The sequence below is a fragment of the Passer domesticus genome, chromosome 5 (assembly GCF_036417665.1).
Source record: "Passer domesticus isolate bPasDom1 chromosome 5, bPasDom1.hap1, whole genome shotgun sequence".
Taxonomy (NCBI): Eukaryota; Metazoa; Chordata; class Aves; order Passeriformes; family Passeridae; genus Passer; species Passer domesticus.
The window spans coordinates 48,689,669-48,708,998 of NC_087478.1; the positions used below are offsets into that span (position 1 = coordinate 48,689,669).

Consider the following 19,330-nt stretch of genomic DNA (forward strand, 5'->3'; position numbering starts at 1 on the left):
GCACTTCATTTTGGCCAGAGTAGAAGCTGTCAGGGCTGTGCAGAGGCTCAGCAGCAGCTCTCCTGTGCTGCCATGCCCTGCCCTGCTGTCACTATGAGCACAGCCTCCTCTTGTAGCCAGCAAAGGAACCTGGTGCCAGGCAAACCTGTTTCCTCTGCCTTTCAGCCTGGTTTTCCAGAAGGACAAAAATCAAGAAGACACACTTTTACTTGGAACAAACTTTTTTAAAATTTATTTTATAGATCACACCAGCCTGAGTGATCTGTAAATGCTGGTCACAAAAGGGAGATCACACCACCTCCTTTGCACAAATTGAAGTGAACCTTCTTTCAGTCTCGGCAGTCTCCTTCATTTGGAGCACAAGGAATGGAGAAAGAGAAAACCGCCTGGAGCTCCCTGCTCCCCTCAGAAGCAGAGGGCAGTGAAATCAGATGCAGTTTGATGCTGCTACAGGGCCAGAAGACAAACAAGCCAAGCCCTCGTGCCCTGCTTAGCCACACCTCACACCCCCTCACAATGCGGGTGCTATTAGTGTTGTAGCCGCCTATAGTTCCTCCCTGGCCAGGAGAGTGCTGGTATTTAGGCACAAAGCTTGGAAAAGGACTGACCTCCTCCTTCCACCCACTGCAGTCTCTAAGGCAAAGGACCCTGGTCTCCAAACCACGTTTCTTGCCTCTCCCGTGCCGCTTTAATGCTCTTGGAGTGCTGGTGTTGGCAGCGGGAGATGCGCTCTGCCTCCGCCGGCCTGGAGCCCTACCCCGAGTCACAAGGTGAGCTGCAATCAACTCCACACAGGTGACACAGAGTGAGGAACAGGAACGACCCCCTAAGGAGGGACAGAAACTTTGCAGTCTCTCTCTGATTAAAATAAAAGTCCTTCATTGGAGGAAGAAGCCCTCAGAGAAACCGAGCCTGACCGTGCCTGCTGGGGGGAGCCATGATTTGCTGAGGATGCCACCTCCTCCTCAAAATGCTACCATGCTCCCAGAGCTCACCACAAGCTGGCAGAGGATAATTCCTGTCCTCACTGGAGCCAAGGGAGGAGGCAGGGTTAGAAGAAAAGAGATCAAAATAAGCAGGGAATCAATCACTTGAAAAACTCATTAAATGGTTAAAAAAACCATTCTAACAGTAATTTGTAAACTGTCCTTGCAGGGCCTTCTTGGAGAAGCCACAATTTCTCATTAAGAAAAATAAAATCTTAAAAAAAATCAGTTTAAGTCAGAAAAATTACCATGTACTTCCAACCTTGAAAGCACTTCTGTAAATTTGGTACCAATTTGTCACTGCCCTCTTTGGCCAAGAGGGGAGAAGACAAATCCTGCTTCTGCCATGGCAAAGTTTGGCCAGTGAGTTCCAAAAAGGTTTTGGAAATCTTGGAGTAAACAAAATCAAGGGGAGGTCATGTTAGCTTGGTGTCTCTGCTCCAAAGGTATCTTTCCACCTGTGGCCTCTGTCCGTCGAGGTGAGAAGGCTTTCTCTGGCTCAAGGGACGGACTGAGTGCTCCTGCACTGTTCTGAATACTGTCACTGGAGCTGCTGCAGCCTTGGGAGGCACCTTAGATTTGCTCCAATGTGCACTGAACAAACACTGGGAAAAGCAGCACGATGGGAAGGGGAACTGGTTGGGTAAATATCTGCCCATTTAACTCTGTTGCCAGTTAAAATTTTAAGTGCTTTCAACATTATTTGAGGATATTGAGCAGAGGATCCCTGAACTTAACATCTAAAACTGCGTTCCAATTTGTTTCCCTCTTAGATCTCCAACTAAGGAACTTTCTCACCATCTCCTTCACACTTCAGTCATTACAACATTAAATTAAATCCACTTAGAAATAGTTTAAGAGGGAGGGAATCCAAAACATATTTGGCACAAGGCCACAGTGGTGATGAAACGATGCTCCATGGAGCCATCCTAAAGAACCTGTTTTAACCTTTGCAAGTCTGAAATTTCAGGCATCTGATAACCCCTGGATCTGAGACAGCAAATAGGGGAGAGCAGCAAGTCCTGTGGACAGAAAGGGGTGAGGGAGGAGGGAGGCAACTAACTGGCTCTTTGCAGCTCTATCCAGACTCCTCTCATCTTCATGCACACAAAATATAATAAAAACTAATAAGAATAAAAACTAAGCCCATGATGTACAAAAATGTGTCGACAGGGGGAGGAGGAAGGTGTCAGTTACTCAGTTCTCTGTCTTATCACCTTCATTAGCTTATAAATTATGCTCCTCTCCATCGCTTTCTGCAGGGAGGAGGGACGATTCTTCTGCAGCCAATCAGCTGGGATGGGTTTTGGTTTACGCTGCTCTGGATCTTTTGGATAAGAAATGAAGGGATGGGGAGGAATTCTTCAGAGAGAGGAGGAATAAGAAATTCAGCAGCCACTGGCAGGAGTCACACAGGCTCCCTGAGATTTCACTTTATGGCGCTGACCCCCACGTCGACGGCCTCCTCCTCCGACTTTTGACTGAAAAACAAGACTGACTTTAGTACAAAGCAACCCCTCAGCTGGGATATCAACACAGCAGGAATTCAGATGGATCACACACACATTCAGACAGCAGCAGGGCAGTTGTGACTGATCAGCTTTCTACCACTGCAGGAAGGAGATAAGGCAGGAGGGAGACAGGCACACCATGAGGGAAGGAGGAGAGACAGATGCACCAGGAAGTTTTGCCCTTCAAGCTGGGAAGACTTTGATTTCCCAAGTTTCTAAATGTTTCACTCCCATGAGAGCCAGCAAGTGCCATGGGGCTCAGCATACAGGAAATCCAGGCCTCAGGCTCCCTTGACTTTGTACAGAATTGAAGGAGAACCCCCCACCCCCCACCATGGCTCTCAGGCTCACCTGACTTTTCCCAACCTCAGCAAACCCCCTGTTTCTCTTTGAGAGCAGCCAAATACCTTATTGCCCTCACGGATGTGGGGCTCTTCATCCAGTGCAGGCTGAGGGGACGCAGCAAGGAGAGAGAGGAAGACGTAAGCAAGAACAAAAGCAACCCAGAGCCTCAGGGGGAGGGATGAAACAAAGAGCAAGCTGGGACCACTACTTACAACCACACTGACGCTACAAAAAGACAAGGACAAGATGGAGGACTGGTGTGAAGCCCCAAGCATATGCAGAGGGAGAGAACCCCTGCCAGGGGGCCTCCTTTGACAAGCAGTCTGGCTCAAAAGGGTGAGATTTGACCATGGCAACTAATATAGCTAGAATTAAGAAGGGGAACACTGTCACTTGACAGAGTCAGTTCCTGAACCCTTCACTTCCTGAGGAGGTACCTACAAGAAGAAGACATTTCTTCTATCAGTAATAAAACTGACCAGTAGGCCTCCAGTGAGAATTGAGTTTCCATTCCTTTCAGGCCAGAAAGACTAGGCATCCTCCATGGACAAGCTGAACTGAGAAATCCTAACCAACAAAACAACCTGGATAAATTTCTCTAAAGGGAAACTTAAAGCCTTTCCTTCTCCTTGGATGTCCCCATCTTTATTTTTCAACAGGGTAGATGACCTGAGCCTAATACTTAGGTTGTAATGTCTCTAGTGGAGGCATATTCTACCTCTCATTCAGACACTGAAGACTTGTTCTGTGACTGGTTGTTATATGTTTCACTAGTTCAGCTACTGGGTATATAGAAACACTTCTTCACTGTGCACATGGTCAAAGCAGTGAAACAGGTTGCCAAGGGAGGTTGTGCAGTCTTCCTCCTTGGGAGGTTTTTAAGACATGACTGGATAAAACCCTGAGCCAACCTGGTCTGACCTCACAGCTAATCCTATTTAGAGCAGGAGGTTAGACTAGACACTTCCTGAAGTCCAGCCTGAATTGTCCCAGTACCCTGAGCTGCTGTCTGCTCGAAGGTCAACCATGGAGTCATCAGAGAATTATGATTCCTGATGCAAGACTACTTATATTTCTATTCATTTCTGCGGCAAGGTGAGTTCAAGGTATGAAGGGATAATACATGTGCTTTAGAGTGCCCTTCCTCCAACAGGTGAAACCATGACACAAACAGCTAGGACAGACATGGTATTTTCCTCACTTACCAATGGTTGCAGGGCAGTGGGTGTCAGTGGTGCTGCAGCTGTTGAGGGGGCCTCATCCCCAGCTGCCGGGCCTCCAGCTGCCGCCCCAGCGGCAGGAACACCATCCTCTCGTTTCGAAACAGCGCCCTTCTTCGTTGACTGCATCTTGATCTGCTGTGGCTTGGAGTTCATTGGTGAGTTATTGGTGGTCTGGAGTAGCTGCAAATTGCAAAGGGAGAGGCCAAACTCAGCATTAAAATAGCCAGGATGATCTGGCGAGGTTCAACGCTGCTTTTTAACAAAAAGCCTCAGGAGAATTTGTAAAAATAACCATAAGGAGAAGAATGCAGCAGCAGCAACTGTTCAAAGAAACCTAGACCTCTGATCTTCCACCCTTGGAAAGGGCCACTTGGCTGAGGTGACACTCTAACCTCCACAACATGACTCAAACGGAGCAGCTACAAGACGTCAGAAAGAGACTGAGCCTTAAGAACCAGCAGCACATGGCTCAGCCCCTCCCTTTACATTCCCTCATTCGCACCAGCTAAAGACCCACCACATGACAAAGCACATCAGTCACCCTCAACCCCTGTCAGGCCTGGTGCATATGGTTGAAGCACAGCCTCTTCCCTCCATCTTCCAAAGCTATTTTGATTCTCCTGCTGGCTTCTCAGTGCAAGAAGTAGCTAATGGGCAAAGCAAGTGGGACTCAGCAGCCTTTACCTTAGTGATGGTACCCACGGCTTTGGTGCGGCCTTCCCGGAAGACCAGCCGCTGGTCTATGTGTAAATATTCCGGGGTTTTGATGAAGCGGAAGTGCACCGTGGCTTTGTCCCCTGTCCGCAGGCAGTCCTTGTCCATGCTGAGAATCGTGGCTGTCTGACGGATGCTGCCGCAATGCACTGTGAAAGTAAAGCACAGGGGCTTTCAGCAGCCAGGCCCATTACTGGAACGAGCTTCAGAGACACATCTGAGGCAGCTCCTCACCCTACAGCAAAGACCGTATGGGTCACGCAGCTGCCTTTGTTCCATCCCAAAAAGAACATGCACATAAGCTAGAACAGATGCCTTGAAATCCTGCCTGTCCTGAAGCACCCTCAACAGAATCCTACACACCAAGCAACTGGGCTAGAGGGCAGGACCCAAAATGAGTCTTTCCATCAGCATTTGAAAGTGGAGAATCTTTGCACTACAGAGACATAGGACAGGCAGATTCCAACTACACTTGAGAGCACACATCTCCTTTATGCCTTACAGCCTCCCCACTCTCCTCCATAAGCTCCCTTCCCTCTCCCTCCCTTCCACTCTCTTCCACAATGCTGGTAAAGGCAAAACCAGGAACTATGGCTTATATTCATGTTGGCAGACACATCAGGAGCAAAATTATCTTAGACTAGATCTGATACAAAATGCCACCACTGGGAAACAAAGACAATCCAGCACTGGCACACATACCCATGGCCTGGTATCGTGGGCTGATGGTGGTGGGGTGATGGAGCACCAGAATCTCTGCTTCAAACTCCCAGGACGCTTGTGGATTCAGGCGGGGTGACACCATTACCATGCCCTTCCGGATGGAAGAACGCTTGATCTGAAAAGCAGACACACAGAAAACCTTAGCGTGATTCTCCAGGGAAGAAATCTGCTGCTCTGGCTGACTGCATCCAGCAAAATCCTAAGGAATTTAACAGATACTACCTCATACCCAGAAAAAGGCAATAGCTGCATATCTGTATGTTATGTATAGGATATTATGTAAAGGTTGCAAAAATCAAATTCAGCTGAAGTTTATAGGGAAGCTTTAGAGTACTGGAAATGCTGGACACTTGACACATTTACCTCACTGATCCTTCAAAAGCAAAACATACATCCTGGTTGCACATTATTCAAGAAAATGACCTCTCCTAAATCATGATGTCTGTTAATATAACTTGATAAGCCTGAACACATGAAGTATGGCGTAGCTTAAACTACGTCCCCTTAAAATCAGTGCAGCTTCTATTGACAGCAACCTTTTGCAAGAGAAGTCATATCAAATTTTGCTGATTTTTAAATCCCAAATCATGCAGCTGGTCCTACAAGCCAAAACAAGTAGTGTAAATACACTGTCCAGTCTACTAATGCAATTCCAGCACGAAAGGAGACTTTTCTTGCAATGCCTCCACTTTATTAGGTATCTCCAACATCATTATCTAGTGGCATTGCTATCCCCTGGCAGCTCCTAGGAGGAAAAACCAGGATGTGGAATCACAGAGGTTCTATGGGATTCCATTCCACTGCAACGTGAGGCAGCTGATTGCTGTAGAAACAGCCTGACTGCAGCTGAACTCCGAGAACACTTGAGAATTAAGAGGGCAGTTCCTGTCCTGGAGGAACAGGAGGAGATCATCTCACCTTCTTCAAGGCAAAGGAGGCAGTCTGGCCTCCCCGCACCTCCTTGACAGGCATCCTCTTGCGGTGGATGGACTTGACAGCAATGGGGAGGAAGTTGCCAAGGGGATCTGGCCCCAGCAGCAGGGTGTCATTTAGCTTGATTAGGCCTCTCAGTGTCGTCCCAGAGACAACTGTTCCTACACCCTATGCCAAAAAAGCAGAAACAGTAATTGTGGTTACTCTACCAGGCCACAGGAACAGCTCTAGAACTCTCCTCTCTAGAGAAGATACCTTCTTCAGTCTAAAAGAGGGAACACAATATTCTTCCAAATACCAGAGCCCTTACCGGGACAGAGTAAGTATCATCTATCTGGAATTCTGCTGGCTCTTCTTCCCTGTAACTGGTCCGTGGAGACAAGAGATTAAGAAACATCTTCAGCAAATCTAGATTCTCCCCAGTAACATTTGAAATCTGGAAAATTGGGCACATCCTGTAAAGGAAAATTGATGAAAATGGAGTTAGTTCACCTTCCTACCTGGCTTTCCACATGTAGGGAGACTTCCAAAATCTTGGGACTAATTCAATATACTGTGCTAGGAAGGGAGAGCCTGGCAAGTAGTCAGATGCACAACACCCCATGTTTGAAAACCTGCAACATTGCCTCTGCCTTCCAATGACATTTAGGAAAAGGTGTAAGGTTCTGAAGAAAGGATTGAAGGAAGCCAAATGCCCTGCTGTCTTCTGCAGACTGCCCAGGAGCAGCCTCTCATTTCTGCCTCAGAGAGGGGAACACAAGCAGGTCAACCTCAAAATCAACACACTCTTATGGAACACACTCCACATGGCAGATGCAACCTTCACACATCTAGACAATGGGACTCTGAATCTCCTCACCCAGTCTCCACATAGGATTGAAAGAGAAATGATTCTCCTCTGCTCCCGTTACCTCTCTGAGCTGAAGTTGGAGGCTGTTACAATGACATCATCCTTGCTCTGAACCAGCACGGGAATCTTCCTGCACCCTGGGGACTTCAGCAGTCGCTGTAACAGCTTCAGGGTTTCTTAAAGGGTGAAATGAATATTGTTAGGGCAGCATCTCCCCTCTTCACAAATCGCTTTTGTGGGGTCTCTCCCCACAGGGAGACGGGTGCTCTGGCCACAGATAAGACAGGAGAAGATGGCTAAAGGTGAGACTGTGAGTTTGCTGCAGCCCAGGTAGGACTTAGGAGCCATTCCATCTTCCATTTCATGCCAGCTAGCCTGCTGCCAAGCGAGGCCACACATGGACAGACAAGTTTGCAATGCTGTGAAGTAGACATTTTGTAGCTGTCTATTAGTAGCTTTAAGCAGTTACAAGGTATTTCCTCTTTCTAGAAAGGATTTTTCATAGTGAATTAATTGAAAATCAGGACTCAGTGACAGAAATATTTGAGAATAAGCTAATTGCAAATAAATTTTGACCAAACAAACCTCAATACATTTTCCCTGGCAGTCAACTTGCCATAGGAGGCTGGAGAAGCATGAAAGAGGTAAAGATTATCATCATAGACTAGGACAATGTGGGTGGACCATATTCAGAAATCAGTGGTTTGGGACAAATCTCATGGCTCCAAATTTTCAGCTTTTGCCTGTTTTTAACTTATTTTTTAAGCCTCATATGCAGCAGCCAGCAGGGGCATTACCTGATGCACCAGTATCAACCTCCTACAAAATGCCTGACAATAAATAAAGAAAAAACAGAAAAGGATACTAAGGGCTCAAAAGAGCAAATAATTTATGTTCTACAATTGTCATCCAAATAGACATATTTTTGTAAACAAGTGATTGCCTATGGGAAAGTAATGTTTTGGATACAGAAACACAAACATCTAATCAGGCCATCTGCTCTTCACAGATACACTTGAGTCAAATCTTGAGTCTGTTTACTTTAAACAGAGCATGTCACAGGAGTAGCTTTTCCCTAGAGCAGCTCTTCTCTCCTCACACTGAGCCAAAGGTTCTCCCTCCTTCCCAGTTATTATCTTATGATCAGGCTTTACATTTATTTGCCAAACAACTAGTATAGAGGTATACAGGTTATCTTCTGATCACATGCATCTATCTGCCTGAAACATATTTAGGATTTTTATAGTAGCACACTGAACTACAAACAATACCAGGAGCATTCACTTCTCTGATTCTTAGGACTGATTATGAAAAAAACCCATTGCTCCAATTAACCACAGCACGTTTCTGAAGGCGTGAGAAACGCTTAAAGACAATTTTAAAAGTGAGAATAGGTCACAGCCTGAACAAACATCATGCATGGGTTAATAGGACATTGCTGGGGTTAGAGGTGCTTCTTTAACTCTGCTGAGAAAAAAATCACTAGCCCATGCTACTTATTGCCATCCCTGCTTGTGTTTAGTCCTGCCTCCCATCCTGCTACCATAGCCTACATATGCAGCTGCTTTAAACCATGATTTATTAAGTGTTGGTTGGTTGTTCAGACAAGAGGAAAGAGCTGCTGTAGCTGTGCCAGTATACCTGAGAAGTGCCCAGGTGAGCAGGAGGTAACAAGCAGCTGCCCCTTCACTAACAGCAGGGGGAGATCAAGTCCAATCACAGCTTAAGATCACACTCAAACTGTGGGCAGGGAGGAAAGCAGGTTCCAAAAGAACTTCCAGACTTTTCCTCCAGGTTTAAATATCCAGAGAGAAGCAAAGCCCAAACACCAACTGTATGCTGCTCCTCTTAGAGCTCAATTAAACAAAACCTTGTAGCAAACACTTTTGGGCTGCTAAGCTGAGTCCCTAGTGTGGGTAAGTTTGACAAGGTGAGTATACGTCAAAATGAGCAAGAGAAAAGGATAGATTTCTGGAAGATGTTTAGGATGCAGTCAGAACCAGATTAAGCAGCTTTCTTCCCGCAGTAATTCCTGAACCCAAGCAGAGGACAGCAACACAGAAGTAAGAAACAGCTCTGGAGAGAGCCTGTAAGACTCACCTTGCAGGATGTTGGCAGGGCACATGTCAATCTTGGTCACCACAACAAAGACAGGAACGTTAAGTGCAAGCGCCAGGCCTAAGTGCTCCTTGGTCATTCCAACAATCCCAGCATTACTCCCAACCTACACCAGGGATATAAAATACAGGGATGTCAATGCTTCTTCAGCAGTAAGATGGATTACAGAGAAGGACTTGTGTCAGACATACAGCAGACTGTGGTTAAGTTGTAGATGTGCCACCGGGGCCATATGACCAGGCCCAGCTCATCTCAGATGTCACTGCACACTGGCAAAGGACTGACTCATTTCTCCCCAGTTTTAACAAGGTTTTCTAAAATTCAGAAATCCTTCCACTTTCAAGAATCACAAACCTTGAGCCTGTCTGGGACTGACAGTCCTGGGGCACTTGCCTCACAATACAGGACAGACAGCCACAGAGGCTTCTGCTCTTCTGCACTATGAGATGCTGCCTCCCTCCAAAACCCCACAGACAGTTTGCAACAGAAAAGAAGCTGACGCTGTAAAAGCTGTGAAGAGCTCCACTCCAGCTGGTATGGTCCATCTTTCTTGCTACCTACCATAAGCATGCAGAAGTCAGGCAAGTGGCCGGTCATGCCAAAGACGGTGGTTTTCAGGTACTTTTCATGACCAGCCAGGTCAATGAAAGTAATGACCTTGGTGGATTTCTCACAGATCTTTGTCCATTCCAAGCTGCCACCGTGGCTGTCAGGTTTGTTCACCACGTTGCCCTCGCTGTCGAAGCCCAGAATGTCATTGCCCACACTGCTGGTGCGGCCTGACTCGATCTCGTGCTTGTGGCGGAAGAGCTTTTGCCGAGCAAAGCCCCGGCCGTTGTCTAACTCGCCGTGAGTCAAGACACCCAGCAAGGTGCTCTTCCCTGCGTCCACATTGCCAACCACTGCCACCCTGCAGGGGAAAGGAAAAGGAGCCTGGTAAAACATGGGACCTGAAGAAATGAGCAAGTCATCAAAAAAACCAAAATATCACTGTTCCCACAAATAACTGGCTTTTGATCCCCATCCTTCAAACAGAGATTAAAAAATGTTAGAGCTTCACAAGCAAAGCAGAGATTCTTTTATAGTTATTAATTAACAGAGGAGATCCCAGACTCTGGGGACTGGGATGTGGAAGACTGGGAACACTGTCACAGGTGTCCATAACATAGACAACTGAACGTGACGTTGCTTGATGCCACACAGAGTGTCTCTATTCCAACTCCTTGTCTCCGTAATCAACATAAACACTGTGGCAATTCAAAAGGAAGACTAAATCCCAAGCTGATCTAGAACACCTCTGCCTTTCTCACATTTCTTATATTGCAACAGCACCAAGCGCTAAGAAGAGCACAAAAATTAAAATCGTTGTTCCCAGAAAAGGATAAGCTAAAAAAAAGTGAAATCTTTTAGGAGAAAGCCATGTCCTACACCAAGTTCCTTCTTTGATCAATGTAGCTATTATGGCTGTTGGCAAATGTTGGAAATCCTCTCCATCCAGGTCTGAGCAGACTCTCAGGTCATGTTATATAAGCTAGTATATGTCCATTAAAAGGTGACTTGGATCATCAGAGTCTTGGAACAGAACCGGATCCTTTGTCAAAAGTATTGTGTTCCAGCAGCGTGCACATATACACATACACACAGCCACATGTGCACATGTGACTCCCCTGTATGCAACCCAGCATACAAAAAGATGCCCCCAACTGAGAGGCTGTCACCCAGAGAGCAACAGCCCTCTGCTAAACACAGGCAAATTTCCACCAACAGTTCACTCACAAAAGAGACAGCAACAACAACAAAAAGGCAATTTCATCAGCAAGGAGGGGCGAAGCTCGACTCCCTTTGTTGGGCAGCTCCAACACCCCGACCTGAAGCGGCGTTGCTGGCTCAGCACCACGCACTGCTCACACAGTAAAAATGCAGCTGAGCTGCTGACTAACCCTGTCTCCACCCGGCTCCTCACCTGACCTCCAGGAAGTCGTTGTCACCCACACGTTTCCGAACCAGGTAGTCGCGCACCTTGCCCCCGGCCTCCTGGTGCTCCCTCAGGAGGATCACGTCTGCCTCGATCTGCTCTGCCATGCTCTTCAACGTGGCGTAGGACGCCTCCATGTCTGCCTCACTCAGCCCGTACTCAGTCCCGTCTGGTGTGGTGTGGAGGAGACAAAGGGCAGTCAGTGAGCACCACCTTGCAAGAGGCAGCAGCACTGTCATCCTGCCTGGGACCTTCACAGCCACCAGGATTTGTATGTGGACTGGAGGTGTCGGCCACGTACACAGAATAAACACCCTTGGCCCAAAATAAAAAGGGATGGTCTTCGCTCTAAGTCTTAAGAGACACTAGAAAATCACCATCTTTCATCTAGAGGAGTTCTCTTCACAATCTTTACAAGCAAATACATAGGGATTGGCAACACAGACACATTTCTAATTCCCTTACTTCACCTGCTGAAGGTACTTTGTGTCCTTCAGGCAGATAAAGTATCTCCTCTCATATTGCAAGAAGAGGTAAAGCATTAACAAAAGGAAAGCTCTGAGTTTTTGTGCTCAGTAAATGTGGCACTGCTTCCCCAAGCAAAAGAGCTGACAGTAAGAGCGTGCCAGTGGCAACTATCTAGACAGGGTCAAGGCCACCATTGTCTCTTTCCCAATCCAGGTGCTGTGAAGATGCACAGATTTGACCCCAGAATCTCCTCTGTGGATAAAAAAAGCCCACAAAACAACAAACAAAGGTGGAGAGCCCCACTGCACCCAGATGACCAAAGTTATTGCCATGTGTACATGTTCATATGCATGGCTGACTCATCGGCTGCTAAGCAGGAACTGCAGTTTGCATGAACTTATCAGCATTTTAATTACTGCCCAGCTCTAAAACTAGCAGAGTTACTGGGCAATTTCCAGCCTTGCTCATAAGCTGGCTGAGACTGAGGAGTACTAAAACAAGCCTTGGGTTAGAGGAGGGGAACGAACGGTAGGGGACAGGAGATAGCAAGACCCAAGGGAGAAAGGGAAAGGTCACTACTGGTGAACAAATAATCTTCCTGTGGCAGTCTTCAATTGCTTCTCAGCCAGCTGAGTTGGGTATCTGGGATGATCAAAATCACACATGCTGAAAGGGAATGAGAAGGAGCGACAGTGGCAGGGATACCAAGATCCTTTCTCTGCTGAAAATATTCTCATCCTCCTCGACTACACTGCAACCGAAAATGAAGTCAGATGTTTAACCTCATATTTTAAGAAACGAACGCCTATTTCTAAGTCAATCACTGCAACAACTACCAGTCAACATTCTCACAAGGTATCCTAGAAGAGAAAGCAGGTACCAGCCTGACTAGCTAGACCTCCACTGCAGATGTGCTTATCCCAAACACCAAGGATACAGGCTACATTGGGAAGCTTGCTTGGTGGCAAGAGCACAATCCTTGGCTGCATGAACACTGCCCATCTAATTCTGGCTTCTCCTCTATGTTGGCTGCTTGAGAAAACTCAAAAAAACCCCAAAAAGCACACAGTTCTGAGATTACACAGCCCCCTCCCTCCATTATTTCAGCCAATCCTGGCAGGGTTTCATATTCCTCCTCAAACACAGCAAATGTCTGATCATGACAACTTCATATTCAGTAGGTATCCAGTATGCTTGAAATATGCCTTTTGCCTGTTGATAACCATAGACAATTATTTTATATCCAGAAATTTCTATTTCAAAGCAAGGGCATGCTTTGCCCTTTACCAGCATCAGACACAAATACTCAAATTGTCAAAAAGAACAAAAATGTAATCCATGCTAACTGCTAAAATCTGCAAAGGCAAATGACTGCAGTCACATGCAAATTAATGTGACAATAAAGATCTCATGCAAAGCAAAGGAAAACCTTTCCCTTCATAGCAGACACATACTACCACAGAAAGTCAGCAGCATATATTTTGGCTACGTCAAGTATCTATAATAAATTCCTGTGGGGTAAAAATATGTTATTCCAACGGAGCAATGAACCAAATCAAACAGAACAAGACCTTCACAGACATTGAGGACATCTGTACTGAAGCTGTTATTATCATTTTAGATTCTTTGTCTTTTCCTGGTGTGCTCAGACAAGATATGCCTTATTTCCAAATAAGAACTTGCATGATTTTATTAAAAAAATATATTTAGTTCCATTACATGAAACAGTTGTTGGCAGGAATAAAACAAAAGAATCTGTCCCGCATATTCTGCTATATTTTATGGACATTTTCAAGTCATTCTGGAAAAGTAAGCAGCAGTCTAGTTACATGAATGAGGTTTTTCTTATAATTTTAATAATTTGTTGTTGTTTTGCTGGAGAAGCTATACTCACCTGATCCTTGTCCAATGACATAGATGGTCTCCCCACATCCCTCATCAATCCTCTCTGACATCTGCTGGAGCAAACTGTCATACTGCTCTGAAGTTGGACTCACCATCACCAGCTGGAAAAAAAGATTGAATATCTATTTGCAGATGTCAGGCAAACAATTTGAAAACCAGTTTCAGTTACAAGCACAATCAATCTATGTGCTTTATTGAAAGAGAAGGACTCTTTTTCCAGGACCGCTTTGTGGTGGTTTTGTTTTGTTTTTTAAACCAGTTCTGCTGACAGCTATTTCCTTGTGACACAGCACAAGGTTGTTTGTCTGAGCTCAGAGTTCATTTATGCAGGAAAATACACTTCAAAGCAAGTAAGAATACCAAGCATCTTATTTTGATGTAACCAATGTTTAAAAGCCACATTTAAGTGAACACTCCAATATGTTTTCATTCAAGGAAAACAGAAAGGGGAGCAGATTTTTCTCCACAGAAATTCCTTAGCTGGGTACTCCACAGTCTCTGCTGCAAAGAGTGCTGCTGCTCCCCTGAAACATGACTGGACAGTCAGAGAAAGCCAGCCAGACCCCACTGCAGAGAACACCTGGGCACCAAAATCCAGAGCATCTTTTAAGTCTTTCATGCATTTGATGTCCCTTTCTGTTTTCTGAGGGGGCAGAAGGAAAGGAGAGAGCATAAATAAGCATTATTTTCAAATTGTAGGTACTTCACACAATGGTGCTGAGGGGCAGACATGCAAAGCAATTTGTATGAGCACATCTGGAGGTTTCAGCAGTGGAGAGCTGCAGTTTTGTAGGCCAGCAGCTGTGCTACCAACAAACTTTGACTGCAGATATTGCAATAATCAAACTTCCTTTGCCCTTCCCTGCAGGAACATCAAGAGAATGACAAAATAAAACAAAAACAAAGCAGGAAATGAGGACAAGAGAGTGCTTCAGGAATGATTTTTCCTAGAACGGAATAGCACCATTTCTGGCAGAAACCTGCACTGCTCACACAGCAGAGCTGAGGACACTTGCACAGAGCAGCCACAATGGTGGCATGGCAGTGCCAGACCAAGGAGACCTCCATCAGCACTCTACCTGCTCTCTGGCTGCCTCCATGGTTACAAATCTGTTGGTGGCTGAGCATCCCTGAGTAGCCTGATAGCTGTAGCAATTGATACCCATTTCTGTGAAAAAGGCACTTCAAGTAACAGTTATTAAAGGCTGACACCCACCAAGAGCCCTAAGGATAGGCACATCTGTGCCAACACTCAGGGACATCCACAGCTGTCCCTACATACACAAAAATCACACCCAGACAGAAGCACTTCACTATACACTGAGACTGAAAACTGTGCTAAATTAGATGTTTGCCTAAAACATATGGTTTAGAGCAATTGGCAATAACATCCTCCAGTCTCCCAGCATTCTCTACCACAGCCTGACTTGCTCAGCAAAGTTAACACAATGTGTTTTCAAGGAGAAACTACCTTTACCACTACTATTACTACCACTATTACCACTACCACTTGATGAAGGCCTTCTTTGGAAATCTAGAATGTAAAGGAACCCAAACCCCCACAAATAATGTTTAAGCAGCTTTCAAAACCATAGTGATGCATGCTGGGACACTGAAGCACAGACAGCAGAGGCTGCCAAAGCAACTTTTTCCACAGATGTTAAGGGCCCCAGACAGCAGGGATGTGTCTGCAAGGGCCAGACAGCTACAAGAGATACAATCACCTTCACGTGCCCCTCTTGGACACATGCCCTACCTAAGCCTTTCAACTACTTGGCAAAGTGGTCTGCAAAGTGTACCAAAGCACTCTGCTCTGCAAGGTCACAGTCTTTCTATTCATGCCATAAAAGAATGAGTTTTGCTTTTATTAGTTTTTCTTTCAGTTCTGCTTTACTTTTAGTTTCATTTTCTTCTTGAGGGAAGTCACTGGATGTAAGTGCACTGAGAGTGAAATCAACAGCTGTTGAGAGGTTCAATCCAGGCAGGAATGGAAGGCTGTGGTTTGATGTGTAGGGCTCATTTTGCCCTGCTGGTACTTTCAGGAATACCTGGATGCACAGCAGACAAGCTCATTCTTTAGGTCAGTGCACCAGCACAAACCAGGGACTCAGGAAGATCTATTAAACAGGCTGTAACACACACAAACATCAATAAAATAGCAGGGACCACCAGCACAGGGCAAACCAACTTCAGTTTCTCCAAGTCTCATCGCCAGCTTTGTTTTCCTGAGTCCAAGTGCTTCAGCAGTACGAGCAGGCAGGGTGCTGTAACAAGCACCAAGGCACTCAGCAGCTCATGGTACCCTTTCCTCACGTTGCCAGGCAGGAGGGCTGGGGGCCTCAAACAGCACAGGCTCACTCACATCAGCCCACAACACTGTTCCCCCACACTGCTGCTTTCACTGCCATGCAAAGGCGCTCCTGAAGGGTGCTCCTGTAGCACACTGCCTCCAAAGTTTACTCCGTGGCCGATGAAGCTTACAGCCCATATGACACAGCAGGACATCAAGAGAAGTATCTGCAGATAAAACAGCAGCTTTCAGAGTTTCTGACAACTATTTCTGCAGTCACAGCCCCAGCCAGTTGTGTGGTTTCCTGGATCACTGCAAGATGTGACGTGCTGTTTTGAAGACCTCTTTAGCTTCCTGTCCTCTGCTATCTCCTTGGTTGAAGACAAGCATTTTGGCTCCTTCTTTTTTTTGCTTTTCACCTTCGAGCAACCCCTCCATGGCTGCACTACGAATGAATGTTTTTAAGAGGCTTTCACAAAGTCAAAAATGTTCACTTTTGTCCTTTCCACTCTGTCAGGCACTGAGCAGTTATCAGTAGGAGCCATGCGGGTCTAGCAACCTCAGTTTCCTATAAGGCAAAAAAGTGACAACCAGTTATTGTTTTATTATTAGGAAACACCTCACAAGTTCAAAATGCCATCTCTCAAGTCCCTTCCCAGTCTTTGGGGAGAGGTGGCTTTGCCTGCCTCCACGAGGCAGACAAACTGTAAGCATTAGGGGCAAACCAAATACTGTGTGGTACACAGTGCTGCTCTTTGCTGGAAAAACAGAGCCTGTTATTTTGCACAGCTGGAAAGCCACCATCAGCCACTGAGGAGCTGGGGGAAAGGCACCTTCTGTAGTGTCATATTTTGTTTTCTATGCCCTGTAGACATACATTGTTGAAGTGCTATTATGTTCTGTTGTCAATGTAGGTCTAATATGAGTATCAGCTTCACCAATAGCCTTGTGTGCTATGGTTCTTGACCTGAAAGGTGATTACTGCTGCAGTGTGCTGGCACTGAAGGGAAAACAAACACCCATTAAGATCAACATGGTAATGAATTTGTGCTGATGAATGGAACTGTTTCCCTGACCAGGAGACAAGGTGCACTTGATAAGAGAATCCCAAAGTGTTCCTCTCCAAAAAGAGCTCACCTTACACACAGGGAAATGACTGGGGGAAAGTATTAACACAGCCAAGGGGTGGGTCAGAAGGACCAGGACAGAACCAGCAACTATCAAACAAACTGATTGCAGTGGGAGCCCCCATTTTAAGTACGGATTGGAGTGGAACAATTCAACTGGAGAAAAGTTGGGGGGGTGGGGACGTGAGGGAGGCACAGGTTAGCTACTGCATTCTCACCATATGAGATTGCTGTTTTGAGCACACAGTGGAAGATTAATTCAGAAAGATGGAGCAGAGCTCACAATTTCAGCTCTCATCCAAGGTAGGGATGAATGAAAAGTCCAGGGAAAAGTCAGCAGGTGCACAATGTTGTATGGAAAAGTAAATCGTAATAAAGATCAAAAAAATGCTTACCTATAACCTCCACAGCACCTCCAGATTTCTAGGAATGGAAGACAGACTGACACTACAAACGGGAGTTTGTGGCAGAAAAGCACTCTTCTCTCTTTGCCAGAGTTTTGGTCAGGTTCCTGGCTGTCAAGAATCAGTGATGCAGTCCTTGGCATCCTCCTTGGCTCTCTTCCACAGCAGTCACGTCCAAGACAAAGCACAGATCAATATTGGCATCCTGTATAAAAATCTTGTCCAGCTCATTAAGGCACAATCAATAGATACTAGAGGTTTGATTTCTGTTCTTTACTACCTTACAAGACATCTTTGTAACATTTAATACAGTACCACATTGTAAAAAAAAAATCCATTAAATAGAAAAAGGTTTCCATGTCCACAGACACAATTCCTCTTTCCTTCTCTGCACACAGAGGGCAAGAAAGTCCAGGACTCTGGAACAATTTAAGCTGGAAGCATGAAGAGGAGGGATGACAGAAAACCAGGAGGAAACAACAGCTATGCCAACTTCTGGATCACATAATTACAAGTGGACTGAATTAAATTTTCAGGAGACTTTAGAGTGGGAGAGAGCACCAAAGCCGTGGCAGCAAAAGGCATACAGTTAAAGAGATCGGCCAATTGGGGAAAAAAAAATTAGAAGACAGTGACAGAAGGCAACTAAGTCAGTGGCAGGCTCTGGTACACATGTATTACTACAATGTACCTTCCTGCTGGATGGAAGCGAGAACTGGCTCTGACAGAAGTAAGACCACCACAAAGTTTTGTCACTGGGATCCTAGAAAGGAGCTGCACAAGGCGAACAAGCCTTTTCTGCGTTGCCTTAACCCTGTGTGCAAGAGCAGAGCACCCTTGTCACTGGGCTCTTGTGCTCAAAAGCCACAAGCTCTGACCTCCTTTTAAGATTGTGGGGAAAGTCCCAGGAACTAGTACAACTGGCAGCAGAGATAACTGCAGAGCCCAGCGCGGAGAGCACACGCCGGCGGGACGTTGCAGCAGCTGACAGCTCCAAGCCCAGCGCTCCCCGAGCTGCTGCACCGGCGCCGGGCCGGCGTTGCCCCGAGCAGCCCAGCCGGGGAAGGAGCAGGGCGGAGCAGCCTGCCAGCACCCTCCCGTCCCGGCCGGCCCACGGGACAACTTCAGTGCGCCTCTCCCGGCCGCCTCCCCACGGCACCTCGGGCTCTGCCGCCCGCACAGGTGATGCCGGGGCCGGGGCAGCGCTCGGGGGAGCTCCGGTCCCGGCGGAGGCAGGCGGGCCGCAGCCTCTCGCTCTCCTGCGACAGGTGCGGGGCAGCGGCCAGGGGCGGGGGCAGCCCCCGCGCTCGGCCGAGCGGCAGGGCGGAGAGCAGCGGGGCCTGGCGGGGTGATGGCGCTCGCCGCCGCCCGCCCCCCCGCCGGGCCTACCTTACTGGTGAGGTCGATCTCGGGCTCGCCGTTGAGCGCCTCGCCGTCCTCGCCGTCGAAGGCTGCGCGGAGGGGACAGGCGGCCGCCGCCACGCGAGGCCGTCCGCCCGGGGAGCCGGGCTCCGGGGCGAACATACAGGCCGGCACCGGGGACCCCCCGGGAACCGGGGATCTGCTCCGCTCCGCCGCCGCCATCTTCCCTTCCCTGCCCGGCTCTCCGCCCCGGCGCCGCCCCCGGGCCCGCCAAGGCGGCGCCCGCCAATCACCGGCGGCGCAGCGGCTACATTTGCATGTTGCCATGGCGACGGTGGGTGGTGTAGTGGTTATTCATGAGGGGAGGCCACGCCCCCTCGAAGCGCGCGAAGCCAA

At 47.1% G+C, this 19,330-nt stretch overlaps 1 protein-coding gene across 4 annotated transcripts; it reads right to left on the minus strand.

Annotated features, from left to right (window-relative positions):
* Nucleotides 1-203: 203 nt before the first annotated feature.
* On the minus strand, nt 204-19,186 carry GTPBP1 (GTP binding protein 1). 4 transcript variants are annotated; one of them, XM_064420213.1, is made up of 14 exons: nt 17,564-18,753; nt 15,508-16,609; nt 13,741-13,852; nt 11,367-11,547; nt 9,965-10,313; nt 9,386-9,509; nt 7,347-7,461; nt 6,746-6,890; nt 6,421-6,603; nt 5,482-5,617; nt 4,750-4,928; nt 4,048-4,245; nt 2,905-2,946; nt 204-2,467 (listed from the first exon to the last, which is right to left on the minus strand). In XM_064420213.1, the coding sequence occupies exons 3-14, from the start codon at nt 13,844-13,846 to the stop codon at nt 2,375-2,377; spliced, it is 1,851 nt and encodes a 616-aa protein (XP_064276283.1). In that variant the 5' UTR covers nt 13,847-13,852; nt 15,508-16,609; nt 17,564-18,753; the 3' UTR covers nt 204-2,374. The 4 variants fall into 4 exon arrangements, with proteins under 4 accessions (XP_064276283.1, XP_064276281.1, XP_064276284.1 ...); XM_064420211.1 differs by lacking the exons at nt 15,508-16,609; nt 17,564-18,753 and adding an exon at nt 18,962-19,186; XM_064420214.1 differs by lacking the exon at nt 17,564-18,753 and having other exon boundaries at nt 15,508-16,613.
* Between the last annotated feature and the right edge of the window lie 144 nt (nt 19,187-19,330).

Bases quoted from the DNA above. Each gene is read 5' to 3' on its own strand.
- GTPBP1 (XM_064420211.1), bottom strand. From the start codon at position 19,156: ATGGCGGCGGCGGAGCGGAGCAGATCCCCGGTTCCCGGGGGGTCCCCG. The intron at 9,510-9,964 runs GTAGGTAGCAAG...TCCCTGGTGTAG, and splicing joins CTGACTTCTGCATGCTTATG to GTTGGGAGTAATGCTGGGAT. The intron at 4,246-4,749 runs GTAAAGGCTGCT...TGCAATTTGCAG, and splicing joins CCGTGGGTACCATCACTAAG to CTACTCCAGACCACCAATAA.